Below are 11,843 nucleotides of genomic sequence, written 5' to 3'. Positions count from 1 at the left end.
TGTGGGGTGCGCGCCTAGGTGTGGGCGCGCGTGCGGCCACGCGCCTGGATGTGGGCGCGGGTGCGCATCGGGCTCGGGCGCGGGAGCGCATCCCATTCTGACTTCGCTTTCCTTTGCGCGCTGTAGCCCGCTTTCTTGCATTCCAAAGCCTCTTCTTTTGTGCCTTAAAATCCTCTTTCGCCTCCTCTTAGCATTGATTCACAAGTTGGGCAAATATTCTTCTTTTCTTCATGCAAAATCATCCAAGTTTGCATTTATTTATAATTCCTATAATCATGCAAAATCATCCAAGTTTGCATTTATTTATAATTCCTATAAAAAGCATACAAAAGACATTAAACTAACAAAAATGCTTCAAGACTTACAAATATTCATGCTTGAAAGTACTTGATTTGTTGGTAGAAATACCCGTCATCAATGGCGGTGTCTTTTCTTCTTGGAGGCATAGTCGCTGCCTATTTCCTTGTGGTTGGGGTTAAACGGCTTAACCAGAGATTCTGGGTTCAATCCCCAGCGGAATCGCCAATTGTTGACAGTGAAATTTCATCAACAGGATTACGCCGGATCACCTTTAGGTGTCCTGTAAGGTTACCGGCTAAAAAGTGTTTATTTGATATTGAAAATGATGTAGTAAAGCGTGTATGAAGTTTATGGTAAATATAATGGGAGGGCTGTGCTTGTATGAAAATAAAGGCACAAGGTTTATAGTGGTTCACTCTATTAATGAAGAGCTACATCCACTTTTCTTTATATTTCTTTTGGATTCTTTACAATTACTCTCCCTTTCTACTCTCAGGTTGAATAGGAAATGAGCCAAACTCAAAGGAAAATCCTCTTTTTTTACTCGTTTGGGGCTTTGCCCCTTTTATAGCCAAGGGTTCCTTCGTGGGCGGTTCCTCTCATAGGCAGAAGCAGTCGAGTGGCCTACCCTCATAGGCTCAGACCGTAGCCCACTAATCACCTTTTGAACTGTACACTCATCCAATTAGTCTTCCATTACGGCTCTGTAGACTCCCTGTAACCCTCCACCGTTCACTGTTGGGCGGTTTAGGGGCTTGTAATTAATGCCCGCACTGTAGACATCTCCCAGTGCCAGACGCAAGTTGGTGTGTCAGACACCTTTCTGGAGATACAAGCGTCGCCTCCCATGCTTTTCCCTCGACGTCTACGCTGAGCGGGCAGTGGCCTCTTCTGGCCGTCGATCCTTCCGTGGCGTAGGGAATTTGCACAAGTCATAGGGTCGACGCCCTAAGGCAGGCTTTCTTCGCAGCGTAAAGGGGAAGTGAGTTTCAGGCGTTGAGGGTTGTCACTTTGTGAGGAGAAGCATGGTCACGTGTAACGCTATCGCTATCCCACGTGTCACCTGAATTTTTCCACACAACAGGTACCTTATGTTTTATCATAATCTATGTTTAGTATCATGTGTTTTTAATGTTTTGAATATACACCTTGACGTTTTAAATATTATTTTTTGGTACCTAGATGTTGTTTTTCTTTGTGTATATAAAATATTAAAACTGCCCTTATTACTATTTTTTCAGACCAAAAATTTCAACTAAGATTCTAAATTTTTTTTAAAAATACTTTAAATATATTAAAATCTACACTTAAAAGTGCTACGGTGGTATAGAAAAAGAGTATTGTGACTTTTTATAGAGAGAGAGAGAACAAGTCAGAGAGAAGTAGAGAGAGAGTGGAGGTCGAATGTGCCGGTCCGTAGGCCGCTGTTCTTTGTCCAGAGTGTCGTCTCCGGCCGATCTTCATGTCCTAGGGTTCGTGTCGCCAGGAGAGAAGCTTTTTGCTTGGATCGGAGCCTAGGAGCGTTGCCGAAAGAGACGGATTATCCACTGTCGATTTGGGTCCACAAAGGAGGATGGAGGAGCATACGTCGTGTGCGACGGTCGTGGGAGGTTCGGATCGGGAACGGGCTGGGTGCGTTGCGGGTGGGTTTTGGCTCAGCTGCGTGGGGTTGAGATGGTTTGGGCGGATTGGGCCTCCCTTGGCCTGTCGCTGGTGTTAAGGGACTCCCCTGTGGCTGGGGGTAGGTTCGTGTCACCGATGGTGGGTAGGCTGAGAAACGTCTAGTCTGTCCGGTGGAAGGATCAAGGAGGGTCAGTGAGAGCCCTTTGGTGGTTTGACGGCTAAAGTCTGAGTAGATGGGGCTTTTGGGTGGCTGGCATTGAGGGACCTCATGTTCGTGGATCGTGATAGAGGCGACATTCTAGATTTGTGTTTATTGTTGTTTGTGTTATGTGTTTGTTGCTAGCGTTAGTATATTGATAATAAAGGAGGTGGTCCTAGCGTTAGTTATCTCGCTCATCCAGGCGAGTTGATCACCGTCGGTATGGGTTGTTTAGTCCAGCTAGAAATTTTACTAGACCGTGTAGATGTTCCTTATACAAAAGGTTTGGTCTCGGTCGATTGGATTAATCCACTGATTGTTTGGCCTTTTTTAACAAGCTTCAACCGTGCTCAATTTTTATGTGCGGATTAGACTTTTTCCCTTTGAGTATCATATTTTCCCTTATGTTATCAGTGTTTTTACTGGTGGATCCAGTAGTAGGGGTCAAATTCCATTATATTCGGGGTCATGTACGTCTTTTATATCGAGTTTGTATTTCATTCATTTTATTTTTTAAAAAAGTGTTATAGTATTTTCTTTCACAAAAATACAACTCAAGTCACAACTCAAACTTTATTGTTACAGTATTTTCTCTCATAAAATTTAAATTTAACTTCTTTGTTACATTATTTTTTTTACACACACATAACTCAAGTCATAATTTAAGTTAAGACTTGAGTTGTGAAATGAACATGGCGTCTTTGTTGCTCACTTTGTTTATTTGTCTCTGTCTCGCGTTTTCATTTTTTTCACTGTTTTATCGTTTCAATTCTCTTGTCGTTTTTAACGTTGTTATATAAGTATGAGTATCTTTATACTATAATGTCATTTTGTTTTTCTTTGAAAAAATTATTAAATTTACACTTAAAAGTATATGAATCTAAATTTTTATCTTTTATTTTTAATTAATACGTTGTTATATAAGTATGAGTATCTTTATACTATAATGTCATTTTGTTTTTTTTTGAAAAAATTATTAAATTTACACTTAAAAGTATATGAATCTAAATTTTTATCTTTTATTTTTAATTAATATATTTTTACTGATATAATTATTTAATTAAAAATAATATCTAATAAAAATAAGAGATATTTATCTTATTTTTCATTTTTTTTACATGTCTATAATAGGGTGAGCTAAATCTCAACGAAGGTCTATGTGTTGCCTTTGCATCTAATTGTAACCCAAAAATAATAAAAATAATTACAAAAGCAACCATTATTTTTATTAAAATATTTCTTCTTACCCCATGTTATTTTTCATAAAACAAATCTTTTTTTTTTTTCAAAAAAATGGTTGTTACACATTTTTTTTTCCTTAAGAATAACAATTCTTTTTTTTTTCTTTTGAGATTATTTTTTAAATAAATAGATATGAGAAAAATGTTTTTTTTTTTACAGATTATCACAATAATTATAATCACAAAATTAAACCTATTTTATTAATTAAAAAAGTATAATTATAATTAACAGTAAACTAATTTTATGTATTACCTTTGTAATATATAAATTAAACTAATTTCTCAAAATTTCACAAATTAATTTTCAAACAAAAATTAACTTCACAATATAAAAAGTCAAAACAATAGTTTATATCTAACACCCAGATTCCGGCGACGTAAAACCCCGATTCCGGCTTGAAAATCATCTTGTTCATTGTAAAACAATTCACAACCTCGCTTGAAAATCATCGTGTTCATTGTCAATTCTTTAAACAAACACAAATTTCAGTAATCCTAAAAAATAAAAATGCAAACTTTTTTAGCAAATCTCGTTCGTTCTCTTCATTCCTTATCAGCGTTTTCTTCCTCTCCGTTCTCTGCAAATCAAATAGAAAAAAAAAAAAAAGCAGGCCAAAAATCAAAACGAGGAATTGAAGGTGCTTGAGTGGGCAGCGGGCGTTCTTAGCCGGTGATGGGTCGCGACAGTGCGACGAGCAAGAGGGCAGTGAGGGCGCGGGGAGGACGACGACGACGACGAGGGAAAGGGGGAGGACGACGGGGGCAAGGGAAGGACGGCGAGGGCGCGGGGAGTACTACGAGGGCGTGGCGAGGACGACGGCTGCGCGGGGAGGACGGCGACTGTGCGGGGCCAACGTGTCGACGGCGAGGGCGCGGGGAGTACGATGAGGGCGTGGGGAGGACGAGGGAGCCAAGGTGTTGCCGGCGAGTGAAGCTCCAGCACGCAGCTCGGTTGACGGCGAGGATGGGCTGACGAAGCTCTAGGACATTTTTGGTTTATCAGTGTTAGGGATTTAGAGATCAAGGGCTAAGATCAAAAGCTTTAACTAGATTAATGGCTGAGATTTATGCAAATTTATAAATTCTTAAATTTGAGAAAAAGAGAGTAATCAAATGTACGAGTATGTATTGAATGGTGTAGTTTTTATGGATAACACAATCTTTAACCGTTTAACTTGTAATTTATTGGTGCAGATTTTACACCCTACCAGTAGACAAAAATACAGGGGCTGTTCGCAGTTCATTTTTTGAATTAAAAATTTTAAAAAAGTAACTTGATTTATAATTTTATTTAAGTTCACGTTCTTTTAAGTTTAAATTCAAGTTTGAACTCGAGTTTGAGACTAAAACTCGAGTTTGGGACTAAAACTCGAGTTCAAGTTTTCCCCTCAACTCGAGTTCAGAAACTCGAACTCAAATTAATGAACAGTATTTTTCTATTCTTAAAAATGCTATAACTTTTTCGTTTTAATTCTGATTGAGATGATTTTTTTTCTATGCGTTGACAACGAAAAGACGAATAAAACTCCACCCATATACCCTATTAAAATTTTTCATCAGCATTGAGTTTTCATTAAAATACTATCTAAATACAAATTTAAGTTTTGACTCACTCAAACACACAACTCAAAAAGATTATTATCTCAAATCATAACTCAAATGTATACAACCAAACACAAACTTAAGTTACAACTTCAACTCAAGTTATAACTCAAACTCAACTCAAAATTTATACTCAAGTCACCTAACTCAAAAACGGCAAAAGAACAACGCCATAATCACCCTACCATAGACATTTTTTTTATAGCTTTCGAAACTCTCTCGTCAATTGTTGTGTTGTTTTATAAGTCATGGTCTTTCGTGGTTTTGAATAAATGTACCTTCTAATTATTTATTATTTATTTTTAAGGAAAATCTAGAGATGCAACCATGGGCCAAGGTCCGTGGCTGGCCCGGTACGATATTGTTTAAGGCACGGACAAACCCAACAAAATTAATGGGTTGGGCTAGACTAGTATTTCTCATCTCATGGACCGACCCAGCACGACTCATGAAAATTCATAAGCCATGTCGAACTTGAGCTGTGCTGAGCTAGCACGAACTGGCCCAATAATAGGGCAACCTATGAAAGGTCCATTATAGCCTAATTTCATATATATATATATATATATATTTATTTATTTATTTATTTATGAATAATTAAATTTTGTTTTTTTGCTATGTTCATTCGTGGGTGAACATAGCCTTGGAGAATGGCCTTCTGCAAGGTCTAACATATCAGGCTTTTTATGTTTTTTGTTTATTTGATTTTTTTTAGTAACTTTGTAAACATTTTATGTATAATTATTCTGTATTTATTTTTTTTTTATGAAGATTTTATCCCACTAAATTTTCTATTAGAAAAGTTTTTAATAAGATAATTGTAAATAAATATCTCTTTTTATATTTTTATTAACTATTCAGACTTTTATTAACTTTTTTAAAAAATTTTAAAAAATATATTAAAAAAATAAAAAATTAAAGATTAAAATGAGCTGACCCATATAAATGGATCAAGATTGACCTACCAATCCTAACTCCTTGATGGGCTCAAATGAGATGGCCTGTTCACGGCCCATGGCATGGTCTGACCTAGCCATGAAATATTGGCCTATAGTGTGGGCTTCGAACTGGAATTAGTATAATAGTAGTAGTGCTAGTGACGGTATGGAAATTAAGAGGTTGTTCTTTTAGAGTGTAATTTGAGTGTAGTTTTTGAGTTATAACTTGAGTTGAAGTTGTAACTTGAATAAAGTTGAGTAAAATTGAATAAAGTTGAAACTTAAAAGAACGTGAACTTGAATAAAATTGGAACTCGAGTTGTCTTTTTTTGAGTTTTTTAGACAAAAGAACATGCCCTAATTCATTTGGATTGTTTGCTCAATTTTTTTAATCGTTCTTAGTGTTCATGCAATGGCGTGGAGGAGTTGTGCCAACGGAAGTCGTGGGTTAACGCCGACAATGTCAGAGGAAGTCATCGGCCGTGGATAGAAGGGGGTGGCCAGGTGGTGGAAGAGGGAGTTGGATGGTTTGAGTTAGCTTTGAGTGTTTTTTTTTATAAAAAAAAAAATTAATCAGGTGTAGAGTTTTCATTGTTTAGTCTATGCTCCGATATGCGCAGGCTTATTTTCTTTTCATAAACTCACTTGTAAGCAACCATTAAATCAGAATCGAACGGTAATAGTTACTCTACGATAAGAGAAAGTACACCCCCAATAATAGAATCTCTCTTATTTTTATTTTTAATTTTTTGTATTCTATTCTCCGTTTTTATAATTTCTCAAAAAAAAAAAAAATCCCCTTCTCAAAGGAAAAAAAAAAAACCCTCAGTTTTATACATGGGTTTTGAAATCAAAAGAAATAAACGAAAAAGGTCATATTCCCCCTCTTCCCAAAAACCCTCGCTTTTCAAAATCACATCACTCTTTGCTTTGCTCCCACCAGAACACCAAACTAAACCACTCTCTGCTCGCAAATGTGAGATCTTTCTGCGCAACATTTAGAGAGAGAGAGAGAGAGAGAGAGAGAGATGAGTTCGAAGGAGAGTTGCAGAAACGAGCTTCGAACTGCTATTCGTCAGCTCAGCGATCGATGTCTCTATTCCGCCTCCAAATGGTAAAACCCCCTTTCCAAACCCTAGCTAGCTTTTTCTTTTTTTCTTTCGGTTGCGATTTTGTTGCTGAATTTATCAGATGTTGGGTTTATTTTTTAAACTTTTGAGATGACTTTTAACTTTAGTTCGATTTTAGCTGCGTCATCTTAAAATTTTGAAATTTTTTGTCCGCTTATAAGGGTTGTTTGCTCTGCAGGTTTGTATTAAAGATACGATTGAGTTAATAAATTTGTTTTGCAATATGAAAAAAGATCAAGGGTAATCTCGATAAATATCGCAGGTCAAAATTTTTACCGATTTATAACATTTTTAGTCAAATAATTATACTAATAAAAAGATATTTATTAAGAGTAAGAGATAAAAGTCCAGACTACTATAGGTAAATTCTCCATTTTTTCAAAGATTTTTCTTTTTTCAATTAGGCCAAATGGGTATGTCAAAATCCCCATTTCAAATTCAAATCTTGCTGCATTTGGCAGGAAGGTGGAAAAAATGATTTCTTTTTTGGTTTCTGGTGTTGGTAATTGTTAACTGTGTAGTAATTGATTTCTTTATGTGCCCTTGTAGGGCAGCAGAGCTGCTCGTGGGTATCGAGCAAGACCCAGCGAAGTTCACGCCGGCAAACACCAGGTTCCACCGTGGAAGCTCTAGCATCCGCCGCAGGTTTCGCACCAACGATGTCACCTCGACGCCGACTACCGGTGTGTCCTACGTATCTACTCCAGTGATGGAGGAAGACGAGATCGTGGATGGTGATTTTTACCTCTTGGCTAAGTCGTATTTTGATTGCCGAGAGTACAAAAGGGCTGCTCACGTGCTCCGTGATCAGATGGGGAAGAAATCGGTGTTCTTGCGCTGCTATGCTCTTTATCTGGTTAGTTGCATTCTCTTCTTGCTGTCTTATACTTGTTGCTTTTGCTTCAGTACTAGAAATCCCAAGTTATTTGTAGTGGGAGATATAAGTTATACTTTTACCTAAACCATCTTATACTAGCACATTTGTGTAATAGATCAAGCACATACCAACAAAGCATAGCAGAGATTTTGTCTGTTGATTCAACAACTGGCCTTGAACTGATTCTGTTATAGTGTTTCATCACCGGCTTAGTATTTTAACTTGCTTTACTCTCACCAAAGTTATGACTTCAAAGTTTCTTGGGTGTTTAGAAGCTTGCTGCACTTTCAGTAGCTCAAATTTTCATTTCCCCCCTTCTTTTTTTTTAATAAATGGAGGCTGGAGAAAAGCGCAAAGAGGAAGAAATGATAGAGCTTGAGGGACCGTTAGGTAAGACCGATGCTGTGAACCGTGAACTGGTTTCCATAGAAAGAGAGCTATCAACACTCCACAAGAGTGGCGCAATTGATCCTTTTGGGCTATACTTGTATGGTATTGTGCTCAAAGAGAAAGGGAGCGAGAACCTTGCTCGTTGGGTTCTTGTGGAGTCTGTGAATAGCTACCCTTGGAACTGGGATGCCTGGTCAAAACTCCAGTCTTTATGCACTACAATTGACATATTGAACAGCATTAGTCTCAATAACCATTGGATGAAGGACTTCTTTCTTGCCAATGCTTACCAAGAACTAAGAATGCACAACGAGTCCTTAGCAAAATACGAATATTTGCAGGGCACTTTCAGTTTTAGTAATTACATACAGGCTCAAATTGCAAAAGCTCAGTATAGTTTAAGGGAATTTGAGACAGTTGAAGCAATCTTTGAAGAACTTCTCAGGAATGACCCATATCGAGTGGAAGACATGGATATGTACTCCAATGTGCTTTATGCCAAAGAATGTTTTTCTGCCCTGAGTTACCTTGCCCATAGGGTATTCTTGACAGATAAATACAGACCCGAATCTTGCTGCATTATTGGGAATTATTACAGTTTAAAGGGGCAGCACGAGAAGTCGGTCTTGTACTTTAAGAGGGCACTTAAACTGGACAAGAACTATTTATCAGCTTGGACGCTTATGGGTCATGAGTTTGTTGAGATGAAAAATACTCCAGCTGCTGTTGATGCCTATCGCCGTGCTATAGACATAAACCCTTGTGATTATCGAGCTTGGTATGGACTGGGACAAGCTTACGAGATGATGGGGATGCGCTTTTATGCCCTTCACTATTTCCGGAAATCTGTCTTCTTGCAACCGAACGATTCTCGACTGTGGATAGCCATGGCCCAGTGCTATGAACAGGACCAACTTCACATGCTGGAAGAAGCAATCAAGTGCTACAGAAGGGCAGTTAGTTGCAATGACCGGGAAGCAATTGCCCTGCACCAGTTAGCAAAGCTACACAAAGAGCTCGGACGTTCTGAAGAGGCTGCTTTTTACTACAAGAGGGATTTGGAAAGGATGGAAGCTGAAGAGAGGGAAGGACCAAATATGGTTGAAGCTTTGCTATTTCTTGCCACACACTACAAGGACCAGAAGAGATTTGAAGAAGCAGAGGTGTACTGTACTCGTCTTCTGGATTACACTGGTCCAGTAAGTTAAATTCTTTATCCTTTCGTATATATTTGTTAAACTAAAGAAATATGCCATCGTTGTGATTTTAACAAGTCCGACATTTTAGATACTTGTGATTAACTTTTTACTTTGCCGGTTTCCACAGGAGAAGGAAACAGCAAAGAGTTTGCTGCGAGGAATGAGAATAACACAATCCAGTTTCCCTTCTATGGATGTTGAACACTTTCCTCCCTGATATTCCCACGAGCACGCTCTAGATGCATGTTTATGCCAGTTTCTGGCTCATGGGAAATCAACAGCCAATGAAATGTGTGGAATCAATTGAAGATAGAGCGTAACTCGGACTTCTGCCATTCTATAAATTGTTTGATGATGATCTTATTATTGTCGTCAAGATTAAGGGTGAATGTCACCGCTGCTGAAATCAAGTGTGGTGTGTCTAGGACGCCTTTCAAAGTATGAAAATTATTACTTCATTCTGTATTAGAACATCATACTTGTAGGGATTTTTTTGGGGGGGTTCTCTTATTTATTTATTTATAGGACACCAGAATTGTAGATCGAAGCCTGTACAAATAATCTTCCAAAGCGTAGCTGGCATTACGGTCATTTCCTCATGCCTCACAGTCATTAAAATGTTGAATTTTGCCATCTTTACGGCAGTTAGTTTCTTTTTGGTTATTCTTTGTTGAGATGGTGTGTTCTAGACTTTGTATGAAATTAAACTCACCTCGTTACTCGTGTTTCATAGGTTTTGGCAGTCCAGTGAGCTTTGTGTTGTTTAAATGCCCATACTTTAGCTAATCTATTTACAGAAGGTAATGGTGTAATTTTTATCATTATTATTATTATTATTATTTGGCTAAAGACAGAAGACGGTTATATGTAGTAATTTTGGATCACTCTGTAAACGGTCGCGCATAACCCATTGAAGCATAGCTCATGGATCGAGATTCTGGTTGTGAGAATGAGCATTTACGAGTGAAGTTCCGTGATTTCAACCTGTTTATGCTTCATGACAGGCCATATATGCCCTTTTTATACGAGTAAATTGAATAGCTTCAGACCTAATAGAAAAATTGCAACTCAACAAAGTTGGCACCCAAAACCTTTTTTATTGTCAGCTTGAGTGCACACAAGCCTTGATTCTATTTTTCATGTAATTTTGTGTAGCCCGGTTATACCAAAAGCTGTCATGCTAAGACCTGATGAAGCTTAATCAAGCAGTTGCTACAATATAGAGATGAATAAATTGATGCAGATTATATATACCAAAACACATTTTTAAAAGCAAGCACAACAACTTGTCATTGCGGCTGTTTCAGAGATCTCCATATTTAGATTATTTTACATAAACAAAACCCATGACAATATTATTATCCACGATTTATCATAGTTCAATTTGCAAGTCTAACTGCAAATTTTAACACAACTTTCAAAGAACGCAAAAATCATAGTAGAGTTCCACAAATCATTTTAGCTCCGGTTTGGATCGGTGAAGAAGCTGTTGATGGAGGGCATGATTTCCGGAGCCCTGTTGCGGACGTATTTTCTCAGAAAATGCTCAGAATACTTCTCTCCTTCGGCGAAGTTATCCAAAACTCCTGCAGCCCTGGTCTCTTTGCTAACCCTGAAGACAGAAGTGACTAAATTAGTTAAGTCCACTGATAATCTTGAATTCCACAAGAACTCCAATTCACTTGATGGAAATACACACAAATACAGACATAATTATGAGCGTATATATGCATCAATTCGTGGAAACAAATTATAAATCTCAAGAATTTTTGAAAACACCAAGATTCCGTTGATAAATTTGTTTTGCTTTTAGCCGCTAAGTAAACCTTATGGAGTAAACCAACGAGGCTAAATATTAGTACTTGCGTTTGACACAAACAAAGTAATCTATTTCACAAAGCAAATAGTAACAACATCAACCAAACAAATTGCCCCAAAATTCTTCCTTTGCTTTCCCCCTATCAACCTTTTCAATGAAACCAAACAATTCCAAATAGCTTTCATAAAAAAATCTCATCTTCAAAGCAAACAATAACACCCAAGATTATCTCTTTTATCAACAATACCTAAAAATGAATATATACAATATATATACACACACATATGTATAGAAAGAGAGAAACAGACCTGACTTCGGGGTTGATGCAGATATTGCGGACCAACTGAAACCCGCAGATTCCGATGGCGACACCGACGGCGGCGAACAGTGGGTAAACCTACACGAGCAAACATAAACCAAAATCCCTCAAGAAATTTGAAATTTTCTCGGCGACAAAACAAGAAACAAGAAAATCATAAGAAAATTCCATGGGACGAAAAGAATAATGAACCAGAGAATCTAGAT

At 37.6% G+C, this 11,843-nt stretch overlaps 2 protein-coding genes across 2 annotated transcripts in view; one reads left to right on the top strand and one right to left on the bottom strand.

Annotated features, from left to right (window-relative positions):
• The first annotated feature begins 6,751 nt into the window (after positions 1-6,751).
• On the top strand, positions 6,752-10,292 carry LOC21388233 (anaphase-promoting complex subunit 8). Its single transcript, XM_010113663.2, has 4 exons — positions 6,752-7,017; positions 7,583-7,889; positions 8,249-9,499; positions 9,627-10,292. Exons 1-4 carry the CDS (start codon positions 6,932-6,934, stop codon positions 9,714-9,716), a joined length of 1,734 nt encoding a protein of 577 aa, XP_010111965.1. The 5' UTR covers positions 6,752-6,931; the 3' UTR covers positions 9,717-10,292.
• A 470-nt stretch (positions 10,293-10,762) lies between these two features.
• The window catches only part of LOC21388232, a 1,393-nt gene continuing 312 nt past the window's right edge, over positions 10,763-11,843 (bottom strand). Inside the window, exons 2-3 of the mRNA XM_010113662.2 lie at positions 11,627-11,715; positions 10,763-11,111 (exon numbers count right to left, since the gene is read on the bottom strand). Coding sequence (XP_010111964.1) covers positions 10,958-11,111; positions 11,627-11,715 — 243 coding nt within the window. The 3' untranslated portion in view covers positions 10,763-10,957. The remainder of the gene's footprint in view (positions 11,112-11,626; positions 11,716-11,843) is intronic.

This window comes from Morus notabilis, unplaced genomic scaffold (genome assembly GCF_000414095.1).
Source record: "Morus notabilis unplaced genomic scaffold, ASM41409v2 Scaffold704, whole genome shotgun sequence".
NCBI lineage: Eukaryota > Viridiplantae > Streptophyta > Magnoliopsida > Rosales > Moraceae > Morus > Morus notabilis.
This window is presented reverse-complemented; position numbering and strand designations above follow the sequence as displayed.